The sequence below is a fragment of the Sphaerodactylus townsendi genome, linkage group LG05 (genome assembly GCF_021028975.2).
Source record: "Sphaerodactylus townsendi isolate TG3544 linkage group LG05, MPM_Stown_v2.3, whole genome shotgun sequence".
In the NCBI taxonomy this organism is placed as follows: Eukaryota; Metazoa; Chordata; class Lepidosauria; order Squamata; family Sphaerodactylidae; genus Sphaerodactylus; species Sphaerodactylus townsendi.
The window spans coordinates 25381939-25400404 of NC_059429.1; the positions used below are offsets into that span (position 1 = coordinate 25381939).

General features: G+C 44.4%; 1 protein-coding gene across 4 annotated transcripts in view; it reads right to left on the minus strand.

The window, feature by feature from the left end:
- Nucleotides 1-4412: 4412 nt before the first annotated feature.
- The window catches only part of RC3H1 (ring finger and CCCH-type domains 1), a 67665-nt gene continuing 53611 nt past the window's right edge, over nt 4413-18466 (minus strand). The window contains exons 14-20 of one of the 4 annotated variants that reach the window (XM_048496507.1): nt 16397-16549; nt 15197-15410; nt 13178-13268; nt 12924-13059; nt 9870-10013; nt 9120-9226; nt 4413-6631 (exon numbers count right to left, since the gene is read on the minus strand). In XM_048496507.1, the coding sequence (XP_048352464.1) occupies nt 6481-6631; nt 9120-9226; nt 9870-10013; nt 12924-13059; nt 13178-13268; nt 15197-15410; nt 16397-16549 (996 nt within the window). In that variant the 3' untranslated portion in view covers nt 4413-6480. Of the gene's footprint in view, nt 6635-9119; nt 9227-9869; nt 10041-12923; nt 13060-13177; nt 13269-15196; nt 15411-16396; nt 16550-18466 lie in introns of all 4 variants that reach the window. The other 3 variants (XM_048496506.1, XM_048496505.1, XM_048496504.1) reach the window with 3 other exon arrangements.

Consider the following 18466-nt stretch of genomic DNA (forward strand, 5'->3'; position numbering starts at 1 on the left):
ATTTAATCATCCAGTGGGGGGAAAAAAGAGGTGTCGTTCTCCTTTAAATGCTGCTTTAGGACATCTCAAACATTGCCCTGGTTGGCTACTCTTCTGTTAAGTACAGAACCCCCTATAGGCAGGTTACTTAAAAAGAAGAATTGGCCGGGGGTGGGGCACACTTTAAATCCTAGTGAGTATTGGACAACTGAATCTGGGGGAGGTGGGAATGGAATGACGGCACGCAAAATATTGCTGCATCAAGTAGTTGCTGAATGTTAACTTGCGTTTCCAGACAGCTCACGATCAACCCAAAACCAGGCTGGTCAGTAAATATAAAAGGATCTTTTTTGTAACGATCAGAAACGTCCAATTCTCTGGCAAAACAGCGCTCATTGAAGAAGCCTTATTTGGGTCGCACAGCAAACAACTGAATCAGAAATTGGCTAGTGATGCCAGGGATATATCTAAGTTTCATGCCACCCACAATCAAGGCAGACCTTTGCTGGTGCATAGAGCTGAAGGTAGAACTGTAAATTTTAAGAGCTTCCTTTGTGCTATTTGCCATTGGGAAAAGGGAAGTGAAAAATTCTGTATCGGCATCTCACTGTCATGAAGCTTTTATTTCTGGAGCAAGACAAAGTGGTGCTTGGATGTATAATGTTTTCCAGTGCCATAAAGGTTGCCCTTAAAAATGTTCACTCTCATTCATTTCAGGTTGTTAATTTCAACTTTGTTGAAGACAAATCAAGAAACCTCTGAGTCAATCAGTACCTGAACCTGTAGTCTGGTCAGAGTTTATTAGATTATAAGGTTCTAGAACAGGGTTGTCCAACTCTGGCACTTCAGATGCTCATGGATTACAATTTCCATCACCCCTGCTGGCATGGAATTGGCCATGCTAGCAGGGGCTTATGGGAATTGTAGTCCTTGAACATCTGAAGTACCAGATTTGGACAACGCTGTTCTAGAAGTTCGATCTCTGTCCTTCAAATAATTTAAAGCACCAGGAGTGTATGCAGCTGCAAGATTCCTATCCTTCCTGCAGGGTTGTCTACCTGTCATGCTCTCTTACTCCCTTGTCATTGGACAAAACTGGAGTTGTTCTTATTTCAGGGGGAATGGATGAGAGTAACAGGACAGAAGGCGCAGAAGTTCCGTATTCTCCTGTTGCAGATTTTAGAGGAACAGAAAGAGGCTTGCATCCTACCACTTTGTTTGAAGCCTTCCTCCAAGTTACAGGAAGGCATCTGAGTGGAGTGGTAGGATATAGTCCAGGATTTCAAGGTTGAGAAACTTTGCTTTGGAAAAAGAAAAGGCACCTTCCATAGAGATTAAGATATGCAAACTTGCAGGGCGTAATGCAAAATTTCACTATGAACACACCACTGTGATTAATAAGAACAACTGGGGAGTGGCTGCCCTAACGGTGCCTATTTTAAAGAGACCCAAGCTAAATAAACATAACTGTGGTGCCAAGCACATTCTGGTGACTACTTACACCTTTTCTGTGTATTAATGCAGAAAGCTGTCCAACAGGGTGATTTCTGCAAAGGCGCTAGACAGACAGAAACTGTGTTTAATCAGTCTGATTTGTAGATTAGGGTTCAGTGCATTTTCTGCAGTCGTAGATCTACCTACGTAGTCCGCACAGGCAATGTCTTTGCAGAAGCAAATGTACACCACCTGATTATGCCTGGTGCAACTTGCATTCAAAGAGCCCTTTCCCCTCTGTTCAAAGCTTCCTTAGATTTACTTCGACTCAGAGAAAATGCCTAGCAAAAATAACCAAAGCAAACAAGAACTTAACTTTTTTTTAAAAAATAACCCCTTTTGCCAATTGTAAATTTAAACAACTTGGGAGAGTTCAAGCACGTACGTGTCTGGGTGTCGACATCTTTAAAAAGATACGAAGAGAGAAATGGCTGCCAATTCAAAGAGATGCTTAAACACACCACTTCTAAAACCTGCTCGTTTGTTGCTATTCAACATATTTTCATAAGGCTTGACAATCGTGAGCTTTTGCACATTTCTACCAGTGTTAACAGCGGGAAAACAAAACATTACAAAGATTTTTTTTTTCAATCCAAACTGGCTAGCTCAGTAAAATTAAAAAGGAAAGAAAAAGGAACAAACCAAGAGTAAAGCACAAGTCTTTGGCTCTCCTTGAGTGGGAAAAAAGATGTTTTCCGCATTTATACAAACTCCCTCATTTGCCTACCAGTAGGGGCAATACCACATTTGTGTATCACTGAGTAATAACACCATTAGAAAAGGCAACTTCACAGAAGTTATTGGCTAAGCGAATTCATTTGAATGCTCAGTTTTGAGGCAGCAAGCTGTCAACTGGTGCATGATCAGGGAGGGAGGCCGGCATGTTTAAAGAGAGGGAAGAACAACAGAAGAACCACCTAGAAAAGCAGGAAGGATTCTGCCAAGTTCTTATTAGCCAAGATCTGTAAGAGTGAAGCTGAAACCAGCAAGCACAACAAAGAACTTACATGATCCAAGGGAAACAGACATTACACTTCTGTTTTTAGGGAATCAGACATCTTAAACCTGGGGCCTCAGTTACATTTCCATGCCTAAACATGTGGTCTTTCATCAACTTGTGTGAGAAGATAGCGTGTGGCAAAAAGCAGGGAGTGCTTGACTATATGTTACTATGACATCCTTGGTACCAACATATCAGGCTAACATGTGCTGTTGAGCTCAGTGGGCTCTAGCAATGATTAACGTGAAGCAAACAGGAGTTAAAAACAATATCAGAACCGTATTACAGACAATGTCATGGAGTGTAAGTGGCAGTCTACAGTGACCAGAGATATGACTATTCACTGAAAAATATGATATACACTATAAAGGGAGGGTGATTAAATGACGGGTGACAGAAGCCATAAGGCTTCCTCCGGGGCGCTGTCATCTCTATGACTGTTGCTCTGTTTCCCTATCTGTCACAAGACAAAGGATTTTCAGACTTGTCCAGAGTCCAACAGTACGTGGCGCCTGAAGTTGACAAAGAGATTCTGAATTCCCTGTGAAAGCCCAGCTTCTTAACGGCATTTTTACAACATTGTGGAGCAAGGCTGAGACATTCTGCCACTGAAGAGAAACTGCGAGGGGAAAAAAGTCCTTTAATGTAAGAGAAGAACTCCAGTAGGCTCCCATTTCTCAAGTTTATGAATCTAATTCCAAAGTAAAGGTCCCGAAACTTTTGCAGTTACTGTGCAACAGTCAATGCTTGTGTTTAACCGTTCTTCTTTACCGCCTTGCTGGGGAGAGATGGTCATAAGACAACTGGTCCCCTGGCCCCAGTTTTTGGACCTTTACTGGAAGGTTACTGAGTACAGACCCTGAAGTCTCAATTATGAAAGGCAGAACTGTGGGGCTACAGTTCCTTCTGCATGGCAGCCAAACACATTCTACCAACTTAATTTCTGGAAAACCTAAAGCTCCTCTTGTTTTCTGTGGCCCCACATTTATTGACCTGCCTTCTCTCTCTCTCCCACACACACAAAGAATGTAAAAGAAAACTAAGCCAAGATCGATGTGGTTCACAGAGGTCTGCTTGTACAAACAGGGCATTAACCTAGAGAGACTGACCATAACAAGGACGCTGTTTACAAAGACAAGCACCAGGAGAAACTATTAAGAGGTCTTCTTCGTAGTTCATACTCAGAGTGTGTAACAGTTCAGAGGCGACTTGACGTCTCTGCTGTGAAATCTCGCCCCCTGGTAGTCAGAAATCAATCAGCAGGGCTCATGGAATATAAAGCCAATTTTGATGTTGTCAGCAAGTCTGACTTCCTAATTGAACTGGAACTGTGCAGGTCATACAAGAAGACTAAAATGTCTTACCTGTTCCCACAATAAGCCTAAAACGTGAGAACATCTGCATTGTGGACTTGCCCCCTTTCAGTGTGAGACTGTGCACCGTAGAACTTGAAGGGAGGGGAAATCTGAAAGAAAATGGTGTGTCCTTGTTTGATCACTCACAACTCTATATACTTCATTGACACTGCCAGGAAGAGGCGAGATAGGCTCTCTCAAACTAGCAGTTCTCACAAAAGAGGAAGAACGCAGGTTTCTACCAGACTTTGCGGCATTAGAGTGGGAACGAGGGGGCAGGAGTATGTTATGAAAAGTGGAAAGAGAACTAAGGTGCTGCAAAAGGAACACACCCTTGTGACTCAAGACAGTCTGAAAAGCCTAAAACGTCTTCCACATCTCTCATGCTACATAAAAATAAAGTGACATAGACTGCTATGTGAATTTAAGAGAACCAGAAAGGATTAGAGCACAGGTGTCAAACTTGTGGCCCTCCAGATGTTATGGACTACAGTTCCCATCATCCCCTGCAAGCATGCAGGGAATGATGGGAACTGTAGTCCATAACATCTGGAGGGCCACAAGTTTGACACCTATGGATTAGAGTTAAAAATGCCTGTATTCTTGCAGTGCCTCTACCTCCCGGATGTATTGACAACAGCTGCACTCATGTGAAAAAAAAATTCTTAAAACATATCCAATATATATACAGATATAACTACATATATATGTATATATACATACATACATATAATTTTTTTTATTTAAATAAAAAAGAAAGAAAGCTCGAATCCCAAGCCAATACGTGTATCAAATTTTTGGCCAGCCAGGTCAATAGGGCATAATCAAATTCAATGTGAAACAGTATATAAATGCGGTGCCTTGACTGGGCAAATTAAATAATCACTACTCAAAAGAGTCTTCTGCTCGGACTCTCCTACTGGTAGGCAACCAGGGGGCTGTATTCCCCACCCCACCCCACCCCATTATATTTTATTTAACAAGCAGACAGATGAAAAGATTAGCTGAAGGTTACCATGTCCTTGACAAGGTGTTATGAGAAGAGGGGGGGAAACAACAACCACAACAACCCTAAAACAAGATGAATAAACTTCTGCTTTTACCCAACCAAAGCAATGCTGCCACTTATTACATAGCCAGTGCTTTCTGAGATTTAGTAGTCGTAATTTCATAGGGGAGAAGCTGGCCTAAGAGATGCGCGTAAGCTTTTGCCGGGATTTTTTTTCTCTCTCTCTCAGGGTCCATCTCAGGGTCCGTGTAAAAGTGGTAGAGGTGAGGAAGAGAGAGGATGTGAAAAATATGTGCAGGATGAGCCACCCCCGCCCATGCCTTGCAGGGAGGGGTTTTTACAGCCAGGCTTACATGAAGTGCTATTAATAGAAATGGGACACGTTTCATCCCATACAGATTCTGAAGAGACTTCTTCCCAAGACAGATTTGCTAGAAATAAAGCTGTAGAAAAGATATTTTCCCAGACGTGTGTGTGTTTTTTTTCCTTTACAAGGAAGGAAGCTTCAATTGTCAAGTTTTTTGTCAATTGCCAAAGAAAGGCCACTGAATAAAGGGGATCTAAGAGCAGCTTTGGATGGAGTGAAAAATGCAGAGGGAACAGAAGTAAAAGGTAGCAGAGATTCCTATCTGTTTTTCTGTCTCATCCAAAATAGAACTTTCTGTAGGTCCTCCCTGGGGGCAGATATACAAGCCCTCCCTCGCCCGACATCTGGTTATTGTACATCCCTCCATTGAAAAGACATAAAAATACAAAGGTTTTGCTTTGGACAAGACAGGAAAAAACCGAGACCTTTGATCCCTGTCTTCGCATTACCTCTGCATCCCTACTGCATAGAAAGCCACTGAATTCACTTGTAGAATGCTTCCTCAAAGGCAAAAGGAAACATTAGCCAATTTATATTGACCCAGGAGCCCAGACACCTTTGCTCCCTTCAAAAATAGGGACTCCTTCCATATACACCCCAATTTTTACTCTTTCAAGGTTTGTATGGAGCTCTGCTATTTGCCAAGTGATAAAACTACATCAAAACTGTAGCTTAAAAGCTATGAATGTTTAGGAAAAGATGATGAATAAATATCAAGGAACGGGCATCATCTTCAAGGAGAGCTACTTTCCGATCAACTCCGCTACACATTTTTCAACCGAGCTTCCTCCTCCATCTCACATCTCCCCCCCTTTTTTCCTTTCAAACTCATGCAAACACAGTGAGCTTGTTGCAAAGGGAGGAGTAAAGAGGCCTAAAAGGAATTATACACTGGGTATGTAATAATACCAAAATAAAAGAGAAAACCTACCTCATTAAGATCATACAATTAATCAAACAGAGTGTGTATATATATATATATAATATCTGTTTCTTTTATAGCCCTGGCATTCAAGGCATCCAAAGTTATTAAAATAAAGTTCATTCACAGAACAAAAACAAATTTAATCTGAGTTGCTTGCAGATACTGCTAATTTTCATTTTTTTAATTAAAAAATGTGTTAATGTGAACTATGTGCAGGGTTCGTTTCTAGTAGTGGTGTTGTGCACATTATCTCTGGACCTGCTGCTGTTGTTGTTCTCGCTGTCTCCCATCATCCTGCCGGGGGGGGGGGAGGTGGCCCCCGACAGAAGTGGAGGGATGCTTTTCGTTCCTTCAGGGAGCAGATGCGGATGTTGACCCTGCCCTCTGGGTGTCCTGCTCACCTCCTCCCCCGTCGGTGTCCTCTGACAAGCTCAGAGCTGCGGTTTTGTTTGAGAGGAGGCCCATGCTTTCTGGGGTTGGGCCTGATCCGTTGGGAACGTCACTGCTGAAGAATGAATGTCAAAACAGAAAAAAGGACAGAGAGAAAAGGCAGGAAGAAAGATTTAATACAATATTTAATTGCATTTATACCCTGCCCATGGCCAGGTTCAGGGCGGCTTACAGCAGTAAAATACAACATGAAAGTATAGACATTCAAAATACAATCACAGAATGCAAAATCAAAATTCCTTCCCAGATGGTGACAAATATCATGCTAATACAGCCCGTAAAGTTCCCATTTCCTATTTACCAGGAGAGAAAGAAAAACAGGAAGAGCAAGATGCAAACAGGAAGTGGGAGGAGCTCAGTTTGAATGTGCTCAATGGTGTTCGAATTCAGCCATCCACTTATAGTTGGTGGTAAGTGGTCGGGAGGCCAGCAGTCAGATAGTGCTGCACTAATCAATGGCCTCAGCCAAAAGCCTAGCGGAACATCTCTATCAGGGGGGTGTAGTGGTTAAGATCAGGTGGATTCTATCTGGAGAACCGGGTTTGATTTCCCACTCCTCCACCTGGCTTATCTGGTGAACCAGATGTGTTTCCAGACTCCTACATTCCTGCTGAGTGACCTTACGCTAGTCAAAATTATTTGGAACTCTCAGCCCCACCTACCTCACAAGGTGTCTGTTGTGGGGAGGGGAAAGGAAAGGAGCTTGTAAGCCACTTTGAGTTTCCTTACAAGAGAGAAAGGTGGGGTATAAATCCAAAGTCGTTGTCTTCTTATAGGCCCTGCGGAATTGAATAAGGTCCCACAGGGTCCTGGTGTCAGCCAACAGAATGTTCCACCAGGCTGGATCCATGCCTGAAAAAGCCGTGGCTCTAACTGAGGCCAACCTGATGTTCTTAGGGCCAGGGACCGCTGGCAAATTTTTGTTTGAGGAACAAAGTAACCTCAGCGGGCAGTATGGGTTGGCCACACAGCTCCAAAATAACCAAAAGGAAACAGGTACAAGGGTGCTAACTTTGTGTGAGTAAAGTACCTTCAAGTCACAGCTCACTTATGGCGACCCCACCACAGGGCTTTCAAGGCAAGTGAGAAGCAGGGGTGGTTTGCCATTGCCTTCCTCGGAAGACTCTTCCTTGCTGGTCTGCCGTTCAAATACTGATCCTGCTTAGCTTCTAAGATCTAGTGAGATCGGGCTTTATCATGCCACCTTCTCTCCTGGTGCTAACATTCGACACTTCAAAATAACAACTAATTTTACTGGGTCAAAAGTAAAAGGTAAAGTTTCCCCTTCAGTCGTGTCCGACCCTGGGGTACCACTGCAAGCAGTGATTTCATAGGCAAGCCGTTTTTGCGGGGTAGTTTGCCATTGCTTTCCCCAGCTATTCTTTACCCCCTAGCTGTGTGCTAGGTACTCATTTACCAACCAAGGAATGAATGGATGGCTGAGTTGACCATGAACCAGCTGCCAGGATATCTGACCCATGGGGGGCTTGAACTCCTGACCATGTGAGTGGCAGTGCAAGCACTTAACCACTAGGCAATGTGGCTCCCTTTACTGGGTCAAATGTACACTTAAATCTCTCCCAATGAATAAAAAGGAACTAGAAGTGAAAATATACGATATATGATACTCCATGAAAAATAACCTGAACCATGTTCAGTTTTACATGCCTTTTCCCCCCACTAAAATTCTTTAGTTCAACTTAATATTAAACGTCACAGTCAACTATAAGCCGCCAATGTCAGTATTATAAATAAGCAAGGAATTCCAATTAGTTTATGTTGAATTATGTACATCTTGTTTCAAATCTTTACTATTAACAGGACTCCCCAAAGTCATGCTGCATTACCTGAATGTAAGGATAGTCAGAACTAGATTATTGGATCAAGAGCAGCAATTGTTAATGAGCCAAGCAAGAGCAACATGCTCCCCTTTGTTTTTGGGTATCAATCTAATGCACAGGTGTCAAACTCGGGGCCCTCCAGATGTTCATGAACTACAATTCCCATCAGCCCTTGCCTGCATAGCCAATGCTCACATTGGGAGGGACTGATGGGAATTGTAGTTCATGAATATCTGGAGGGCCGCAAGTTTGACACCCGTGATCTAATGGCTGGGAAAATGGCCTCATACCTAGTGCATATCACTGATCCTGGGCAACGTTGGGTCCTTACCAGAGCCAGATGCAATGTCTACTCTCCAGCCCTGGCACAAGGCCGTTATAGGAATGCTCCCTTGTCGGACAGAGCATGCCCACATTGTCCAGCTTGTATTGAAATGCTGGAACATATCCTGTTCCATTGCCCCAAATATGAGTCGCTTAGGGAAGCCCTTCTGCCACAGTACATACATAAGTGCTCCCCTAAAGCTGATATTGTTAAATTGCTTAACAGCAATAATCCATGTATGTTAGGGATTACAGCCCAATATCTGCTGCAGGCTCTGCTTGAAAGGGAAAACTAATCTGCTCTGTCCTCATTATCGTTTTATTGTTTTATTTTGATATTTATGCCTAATAAAGGTCTGTTGTTGTTATTGTTACCTGAATGTAAGTGCAAGGTCTTCAGCTGGCACCTTGCTTTGCTGTCCGTTTTCTGTTTGCTTACTGGCACCCAGTTTGCTTTTCACTTCCAGGGAAGACTGGCTCTCCTTGGGAAGAAGGAAAGAACAGTCACCTTCATTTCACAACACACAAAAGAAGCCTCCAGGCTTACTCCCACCGGGAGCAAGGACAAAAAAAGAGACTGCTATAAAAACCAGAACGCGCCACACAGACGGATTTGTGCCAAAGCCACAGGACAAGAGAAATGTAAGCCTAAAAAGTATCTGTCCGTTCTACCAAGATACAGAACGTCCCAAAAGCACACGGATCAAGCAGCAAAGGCCAAGGAAGTCCATCACCATATGCTGGAAAACCACTGCCCCGCTTCGAAATGCCGTTTAACAGACGTTGCTTGCAAACTGCATCACATCATGTATCTGTAGCCTTAGAGAATGAACTATAATCTGCTAACGGAAGCGTTTGCTGAGATTTCCCCCCTCACTCCCACATCTGGCAGCTCACGAAGCATCCTTAGCACTGCATTACAAATAAAAACAAACCACATCGGTGACCCGACGTCAGGAAATTCAAGTCAGTCTAGCTACAGAAATATCAGTGGGAAGAATGGGTGACTGTGGCAAGCAGCTCTCCGGCAGGACACCTTCCTGCAAGGAACAAGGCAGCTTTGCAAACTCACCCGGGGCAGCTGCCTTTCCCAGCTCTCCTCTGCCCTGCCCCCAAAGCACTCACCATGCTCAGCTCCCGGGTTCTCTTCCCGATCTCCCTCTCCACCTGGTGTAGCTCCAAGCTCAGCTGTTCACTTGAGATCATTCCAGGCCACTTAGGAGGTGGCGGTGGGGGCTGTGGTTGGCCTGCCAAGGTGGTCGCCTCCCTCTGCAACAGCAGCCTGTTACTAACAGCCTAAATGCACAAAGCCAAGCACATACGACAACTGAGCACACAAACGACACAACCATGCAGACACGGGAATTAGGCCCCAAATGCAGGAGTATAGCTCGGTTCCCCAAGCCCAGCCCTAACTTCCTGTCATACAGAATATGCAGGCCGCTTAAAAAAAATTACATGCAAATAAAAGCGAGCTACAGTTACAAATATAGTTACTTTATGAATCGAGCACGGTTTTTCCTCAGGTTCTGTCAATCATTTTTAAAAATTGAAAATATGCTCTAAGCTAGCCATGTGAACAGCAGACCTTGCAGTGTAGACAGGAACACGGGGAAAAGCCTAGCTGAACTGAACCAGTGGCCCATCTTTCTGATTCCAGCAACAGCCAGATGACTTCAGAAAGGCCACAAGCAGGCCAGAAAGACAAACGCTACCAGATAGTTTATCATCCCCACAGCATTCAGACGTATATTTCTTCCAAATGTAGAGATTATGGTTAGCTACTGTGGCTTAGAACCACTGACAGATCTGCCCATCATAAAGCAACCGTGCGGCAGTATGTTTCTTGTCAACTGTATCGTTTAAAGTAGCACTTTCGTTTTGTCAGTCTTTCAGACCCATCTTGGGGGTGGGGGGGAGAGAGAATCTTCTAGTTAGAGTAGCATGCAGCCGTGCTGGCAGATGTGCTGGCACTTGCCCCGGCAGAGGGATGAACCCGTCAGCATGTGGCCATGGTGGCCCTCCCTGGTGGTAGGACATGGCACCTGGTGCACATCGGCACCCCTGTGTTCCTGTGGCTGGCTCTGGCGTAGCAAGAGTGGCCCAGGAGCATGGCTGGGAGAGGAGCTGACTACCCACCCATTGCTGGTGTTGTGCTGGCAACCCAGGCTCAGAACTTGCACCGCCAAAAAAGTGGCGCAAGTCGATTAAGCCCAACGGGGGCTCCCCAATGGCGGGGAGGCTGTTTTGCATTGCAAGCCTCCCCAAGCCGTCGGGAAGCCTCCACAGAAGAGGTGGACTGGCACGGCTGCAGCACTGTGGCCAAGCGCTTGGCGCCGTGGATAGGGCTGCTGGACTTACTGCCTGCCAGTTCACTGAGTGATGAATGAAAGCCACAGTTCCTTGCAAAAGCTCTTAAAAGAAGCCACAGTCCAAACTGTAAAGAAATCTAAGGCAGAAGGTAGTTAAATGGCCTTGCTCAAAGATTCTCAGAGGCTGTGCCTGCAACCAAGATCATTGCGAGTCGTTGCTAACTTACTTAACCAAGTACCTGTCTGGCAGCACCATAATATGGTATGTACCCAGTCTAAGGCAGAAGTCTAACAGATTTTGTTCTGGAGAACCGTGGCATCCCTCAATTAAAAATCAACCATGACAGCTTCCTTGAGAAAGAGTTTCCCTATCACTACCCATTCCCCCCTGCAGTGTGTAACTGGAAAGGGCTGGATACTTTCCAAAAAGAACATACAGTTCAGGCAGGGCAGTGATACAGCTCAAGAAGTTTGGGTCAATGTCCAGTAGGAGCTGGTTACTACTCAAGAGTGTGTCCCATATCCTTCGACAATGTCTTCTGCAGCAGCCCAAGTCAATATAGAAAGAGCCAATGTTGCAACAGGGGAAAGACTAGGGGTATAAAAACCTTGGGGACCCCTTAGAATTGAGCAAGTCACATTGTTCATAAGATGCTTGCACTGGGTCTGGATACTGTAAGGAAGAGCTCAGGGGGAACCTCTGTCTGGGGGCCCCTCGTGACACTCAGCAGTTCTGGCCTGAACGTTTTAAAAAAAAGGAAACAAATAGCTAACTGGCAGCACAGCACTGAATGTGCAACAAACGTCACGTTGGCAACATCCAAAAGGCCATTTGAAACTAAGCATCTAATTATATAAACAAACATTTGTTTCGTCATCAAGGCTTATTACTGAGGATTCCGGGGAAGCCTGTCTGCCAAGAACACTCACCTAGGACATTTTTTTACATCACCGAAGGCAGGCAAGCAAGACTCAAGCACAGAGCTATCTCTGGCTCTGAACAAGAATATTCAGGGATCGTTGAGCAGAGTCAGTGAGAAATGCGTTGTTTCTTTCTCCTACCTCTTCTTCTGAAAGGAGCGGCCAAGCTCATACTCATTATTCAATGTTCTTTTCCCCTTTAAACAAGCTAGACTAGATCTTCTGAGACCAGGGACAGGCAAACCCATAAGGTCAAACAGTGAAGATGTTAATGGGCTGGCAAACAACGCGGGACGGGGTGGTGGGAGACACACGACTAGGGTTGCTCTTGGCAGGGATTACCTCCCCCTCCTTATAGTGAAGTCTACAAGTGATTGTTACAGAGGAGGCTACTGAATTAAAGCTACCCCACTCATCGCAATCTTGTGTCCAGTTTATTTTTTTGAAGATACTGCTCTTCTGGAACGAATATGCATCACAGTTACAACTATTATTGGTTGCCCCTATCAGAAATGTAGTCTTATCCCCCAAAAATCAAAGCCACTGCAATGCTTCCAAGGAGACCTTTCAGTAAGCTGCGCAAAGCCATTATAGGGTTCAGTTAGGAAGCCAAACACCACAATATTACACAACACAGAACAATCACCACCTAAAATCATGTTACCACGAAGGTCACCCCTCTTCATCGACAACAGGACAATAAAACCTTCACATTTCTAAAAGTCAGAAACTGAACAGATGCTGAACACAGAAACAGAAGTCTTCAGGAAAACACTGGTGCAAACTGTTACTCTTGTTTCAAATTGCTAAAAAGTGATAACAAAATATCAACATGTTCCAACTAGGATAGGTTTATATTGAAAGGGCTCTTCCTGTCTTTCAGATTTAGTTTCTCCAGTGCCTTCCTAAATAAAGAAAAAAAATCACAGGGGATACCAATACACACCTCTAGACCTCGGAGTTGAGTCTGTTGGCTGATCTGATGGTTTAGTTGCTGCAGTTCCAGCCGAAGCTGCTGTTCCCTCTCAGCCAAGGGCAAAGGCTTCCCGTGGCCAGCTGCATCTGTTATGGACATTCTTTCCCTTTGGGGAAACGGAAGAGATCGGTAAGGAGAAATATGGTTCTGTTCTCTGGGAGAAACCCCCCCCCCCCCCCCGCAAACAAGACGCAGCCACGAATAGCAAGTTCACATACTCCTACCTTTCATTAAGGCGTCCCTGAGAAGGTAGGTTCGGGTGGGGTGCGTATGGTGAGCCTCCCCATGCACTGTGTGTTCCATAAGGGCTGTAATCTGCAATGCAGTTGGAAAGGTCCGTTCAGAATGTGCTTGTTTATTAAAACGACTTATGTTATATGGACACCACTGCAGGCACAGCTGCCTGATTTTAAAGGCAGCCCTATATGCAGTATTATGAATCAATGCTGTTGCAGCAGCTCCCCCTGAAGATAACCCTTCTCTTGTGTTAGATACACAAAGGAAGCCTGCAACGCTGTTTACAAAAAGTACATACTATAAAACCTTTGCTGGGTGGGGTGGAAAAGAGGCTGAGGAGCCTCACTGTTGACAGTGAAGATGGAAGAAGAACAAACTAAAATTAGTATAGAGAAAATAGACTCAAAGACTCCATTTTAAAAACTACTTTTTTCCTGAAAGTTTTTTTTAAAAAACCTTGTTCTTTGTAAGGCTCCTTGGAGAGCCAGCGTGATGTAGTGGTTAAGACCAGGTGCACTCTAATCTGGAGAACCAGGTTTGATTCCCCACTCTGCCACTTGAGCTGTGGAGGCTTATCTGATGAACCAGATTAGCTTGTGCACTCCAACACATGCCAGCTGGGTGACCTTTGGCTAGCCACAGTTCTTCGGAGCTCTCTCAGCCCCATCTACCTCACAAGGTGTTTGTTGTGAGGGGGGAAGGGAAAGGAGATTGTAAGCCCCTTTGAGCCGCCTTACAGGAGAGAAGGGGGGCATAAATCCAAATTATTATTCTTCTCTTCTTCATTCCGTGAAACACCCCTGCCCCCTGCAAAAACCCAATCCTACAGCTGAGCAGCTTGTAAGCACTTAAATTGGATTCAGTTGAAAATTGGGAACAGCGGCACATCACTTTCTCAACCCCCCCCCCCCCCCCCCGCAGCCCAGGATGCCTCCTGAACCACTGCTCCTAGGAACAGGAACTCAAGAACGGCATGAGACAGGTTTCAGAAAAGTGCAGCGAGGAGGGATTAGTGAAAGCTGCTCCCCCTCCATCCACAGAAATCATCTGCTGGATCCAACCCATTCCCTGTAATCACTGAAACTAAGAACTGAGACTGAGGTTTCAATGAATCTCAGAGGGTAAATACAGATGCCATCAACAAACTGGAATTGATCAGAAATGGGTATGAACCTGCTTAATTGTCAAGTTCACGTGCGCACCTTCCCCCTTCCTCTTTCACAGGGCACTGACTGAAATTTTCAGGCAACTCAAAACTAGTTGGGACATTTGAGTGTGGATACCTCAATACACTGAAGCTGATATTATTTCCTGGTAACTGGGATTCTTAACCAGAGTTCAAGCCTGGTTAAGAATTCCAGTTAGTGAGAAAGAAACTAACCTCCGTTCATTAAGGAGTTAGTCGTAGACTTCTGTTTTCTGTTTCACCGTATCATGCAACGGAAGGGAGAAGAGGAGGAGGAGGAGGAGGAGGAGAAGAGTAGTAGTAGTAGTAGTAGTAGTAGTAGTAGTAGTAGTAGTAGTAGTAGTTTGGATTTATATGCCCCCTTTCTCTCTTAGGCTCCGCTTTGTATTAAACTATCCCAAGGTATCCCAGCTGGCATGTGTGGGAGTGCATAGGCTAATCTGAATTCCCCAGATAAGCCTCCTCAGCTCAAGAGGCAGAACACATGAGCCCAGCATTAATTAGGTCCATGGTGGGCATGAACCAACTTCAATCCACCCATGACATCTGCAATGAGCCAAAGCCTGGTTTAAGGGAAACCCTAGTGGTGATAATTTGCTTAAATGTAACGAAGGCAAATGGAGCTGCATGGAGAAAGCATGCTCCGCTTTGTATTAAACTAGTCTGAGCCTGACTTCCAAATCAGGCAACATCATTTCTTGTGAAGCGGTGTGATCCTGCAACAATCCTGTCCCTCTTGCTCGCCATGTCTATTAGCAACTACCAGCAAATGCCTGAGGAAGTCCACTACTGTGTGAGTCCTGAAGGCACATGTTCATACCTGAAATGTTGACTGGTTTTGTGGAAGCTCCTTGAACTGCCATGGCTTGCATGGGTCCAGGATTCTGGTACATCGCTTTGGATGTACGTGAGATGGCACCAAACCTGGAGACGGTGGGCCGGTCTCCAAATGGAATGAGATCGTCGTCACCAGTCTCCGCTGCTCTCCTCTGCAAATCCAACCGCTGGTCTCGCATCCCTTTGCTATCCACATTCTGAGAAGATGGAAGAAGTGAAGGACAAGGGCAACGATAAGCAAGATTCTTCATCTTTCATCCCTGCTTTTATCCCTGTCTTTACCAAGACAGATAAAGCAGAAAAGACCTCAAAGGTGGTTTACCAATCATTATAAAATAATTTTTAAAAGATACAAGATAAATCATCACATTTATCAAACCAAAATACAAACAATCTAAACCCCTCTAGAGACATAAGTACCCCACATTCACTTCGTACTTCATAATGTTGCTTTTAGGAAAAGAATGATGGTTGTAACAATATTTGTCAATTCAGTTGTTGCATGAAGCCATGGTTTATAAACCCAATTTACAACATAGCTTCCAATGATAGTCTGCTGGCTAATCACAAACCATGGATTATTAATTCAGCAAACTAACATTAAGGATCCTTAAGCAAGGCTTACAGCCCCATCCAAGAGGCCAGGTGGTTGACCCCATTGGACTTAACAGACTTATGGCACCTTTTTAGGTGCCATAAGTCTGAAATTCCAACTGCTGGTGTAAGGTGATGAATGGCCCAGAGAAAGTTGACTACTGTTGGCTCCTCCCCCAGTCACTCCCTCACTACTGGGACACTGGCATCACATCTGGTGCTGGGTCCCAGTGCTGGGGACGGCCATGGCGGATTCACCCCTCTGCTGAGACAAGTGCTCATGGGAGGGTAAATCTGTCACGGTGGCCACGTGTCGTTCCCACAGGCAGATTCAGCCCCCACTTTGGATGGGGCATCTGTTTCAACTGAGTTGCTAATAACTATGGAAAAAGAACCCAGAAACTGTACCTCATTACAAGTAGCAACCTTGAGAATCCTATCAAAAAGTCACCACGACAGGATCTGCTGATCTAGGTTAGGTTAAGATTCACTGGGTATCGATTTATGTACATCACACTAGTTCTGTAAACATGCAGCGTATCTCCCTCCCTCTGTAGAACTGTTTGTAAAATATTGCCCGCATGCTTACCACCATCTCCACTGTCCCTGCTGCCACAATGTCTTTGGGTTTTACATCTTTGGTTCCAATGTAGGAGCCGATAGTGTCACATGACCAAGGAGAATACTGGCTGTAATCATTTCCTTTGTATTTGCCAGCTACCTTCAGATCTTCATCCATGTACTGTACAAAAATGAATACCAAAAGTTTAGGAAAGGGAAAAGGAACAAGGGACTGGCATGAACAACAAATGAGATAGCAGTACAATAATCTGTGGACTAAAACAGAAACTAAAAACAGTTCTCTGCAGCGTATCAAACTTTACTATGATTTGTTAGAAATGAATTTTGACATGGGGGATTTGCCCAAGAATAAGATATGCATGTACAGCTTGAAGCAGTAGTCTTGCCTTAAGCAGCTATATTATATGCCTCTGCCTAAACATTCTAACTGGTTCTGAAATGGCAACTGAGAAATCAGATAAACTGAAAGTGATGATTCGTTGGCAGTATCTCAAAATGCTATTTCTGCCTGTTTATTTTCCTCTGTCATAAGCTTGCATAAATTGCACGTTGGAAATATCAAAAGACCAAAGAAGAAGAGATTGGATTTATACCGCACTTTTCTCAACCAGGAGTCTCAAAGTGGCTTACAAACTCATTCCCTTCCTCTCTCTACAACAGACACCTTGTGAGGGAGGTGGGGCTGAGAGAGTTCTCAGACAACCGTGACTAGCCCAAGCTGCAGTCAACACTGTTCTAATATTTAATGTAAACAACGTGGCTTATTTATGCACATATTCTTCAAGTCAGATAACTGCATGGATAACCTCCAATAAAACTAGATGAACAACCTAAAGAATGGCTTTCATTAAGAAACATGCTGACATCCTCTATAATGGGAGACTTGAAAACTGCAACATGAGAAACCAGATCTCTAACTGCTGGAATTCATTACTCCAACATATCTAGCTCGGTTCATAAAATATACTCCTTGGTCTCTTTCCAAGCATGGCAGCAGTGGCGTAGTGGTTAAGAGCAGGTGCATTCTAATCTGGAGGAACTGGGTTTGATTCCCTGTTCTGCCGCTAGAGCTGTGGAGGCTTAACTGGGGAATTCAGATTAGACTGTGCATTCCAACCCATGCCAGCTGGGTGGCCTTGGGCTAGTCACAGTTCTTCTGAGCTCTCTCAGTTCCACCCACCTCACAGGGTGTTTGTTATGAGGGGGGGAGGGAAGGGAGATTGTAAGCCCCTTTGAGTCTCCTGCAGGAAAGAAATTCTCATTCTCCTTCTCCTTCTCCTCTTCCCGGAGACACATGCACAGGCATAGAATTGGAACACAGAATAAAGGGTATATCCTACATTCTGCCTGCACAAGGATCACAGATCTTCCTTGCTTTCCTAGGACCTGTGTAGAGGAATAGCCACACAAATTGGCGAGTTGCAGTAAGAAAGCGAGAAAAAGGGTGAAATCGCTCACTCTTCCATCAGTGCAGCTGTACTGAAAAACAAGGAAGGGCGATTTTGTTCCCTTCTACCTCCTTCCTGAAGCCCACTGACTCACATGTCTGTTATTCTACATGAATCCCAAACTCTCAGGAATCAACTTTCTACGGTCAGATGGCAAAATCCATAATCATCACTGCCTTCTGCTGACGCTCTGCTGGATCTAGTCCTCTATCCAGCATGCTCAGACCCTAAAACTCCCACATCATGAAAGATCTTGCACTTGCGTTAAGAATTGCGAAGAATCTGTTGTGCATGTATTGCACCACTGCCCACTGTACAGTGCAGTTAGGGCAAAACTATTACTTCCTCTACTTGTGGGCACTGATGGGCTATCCGATCTGCATAAGACTGTATTTTTATTGAACTATGAAGATATGCATATTTTGGAAACGACGGCCAAGTTTCTTTGTTATGTTATTGCAATTCGCTCCAAAAGCTTGTAATTACCATTTTTAATATGTCTTTTACTTATAAGTGTGTTATATTCCTTTAATTGCTAGTCCACTCTGGACCTGTTATGCCATTAAAGGTTATGTGTACAGTGGAACCTCGGTTTCTGTCACCTTCGGAGTTCGTCTGTTTCGGTTTTT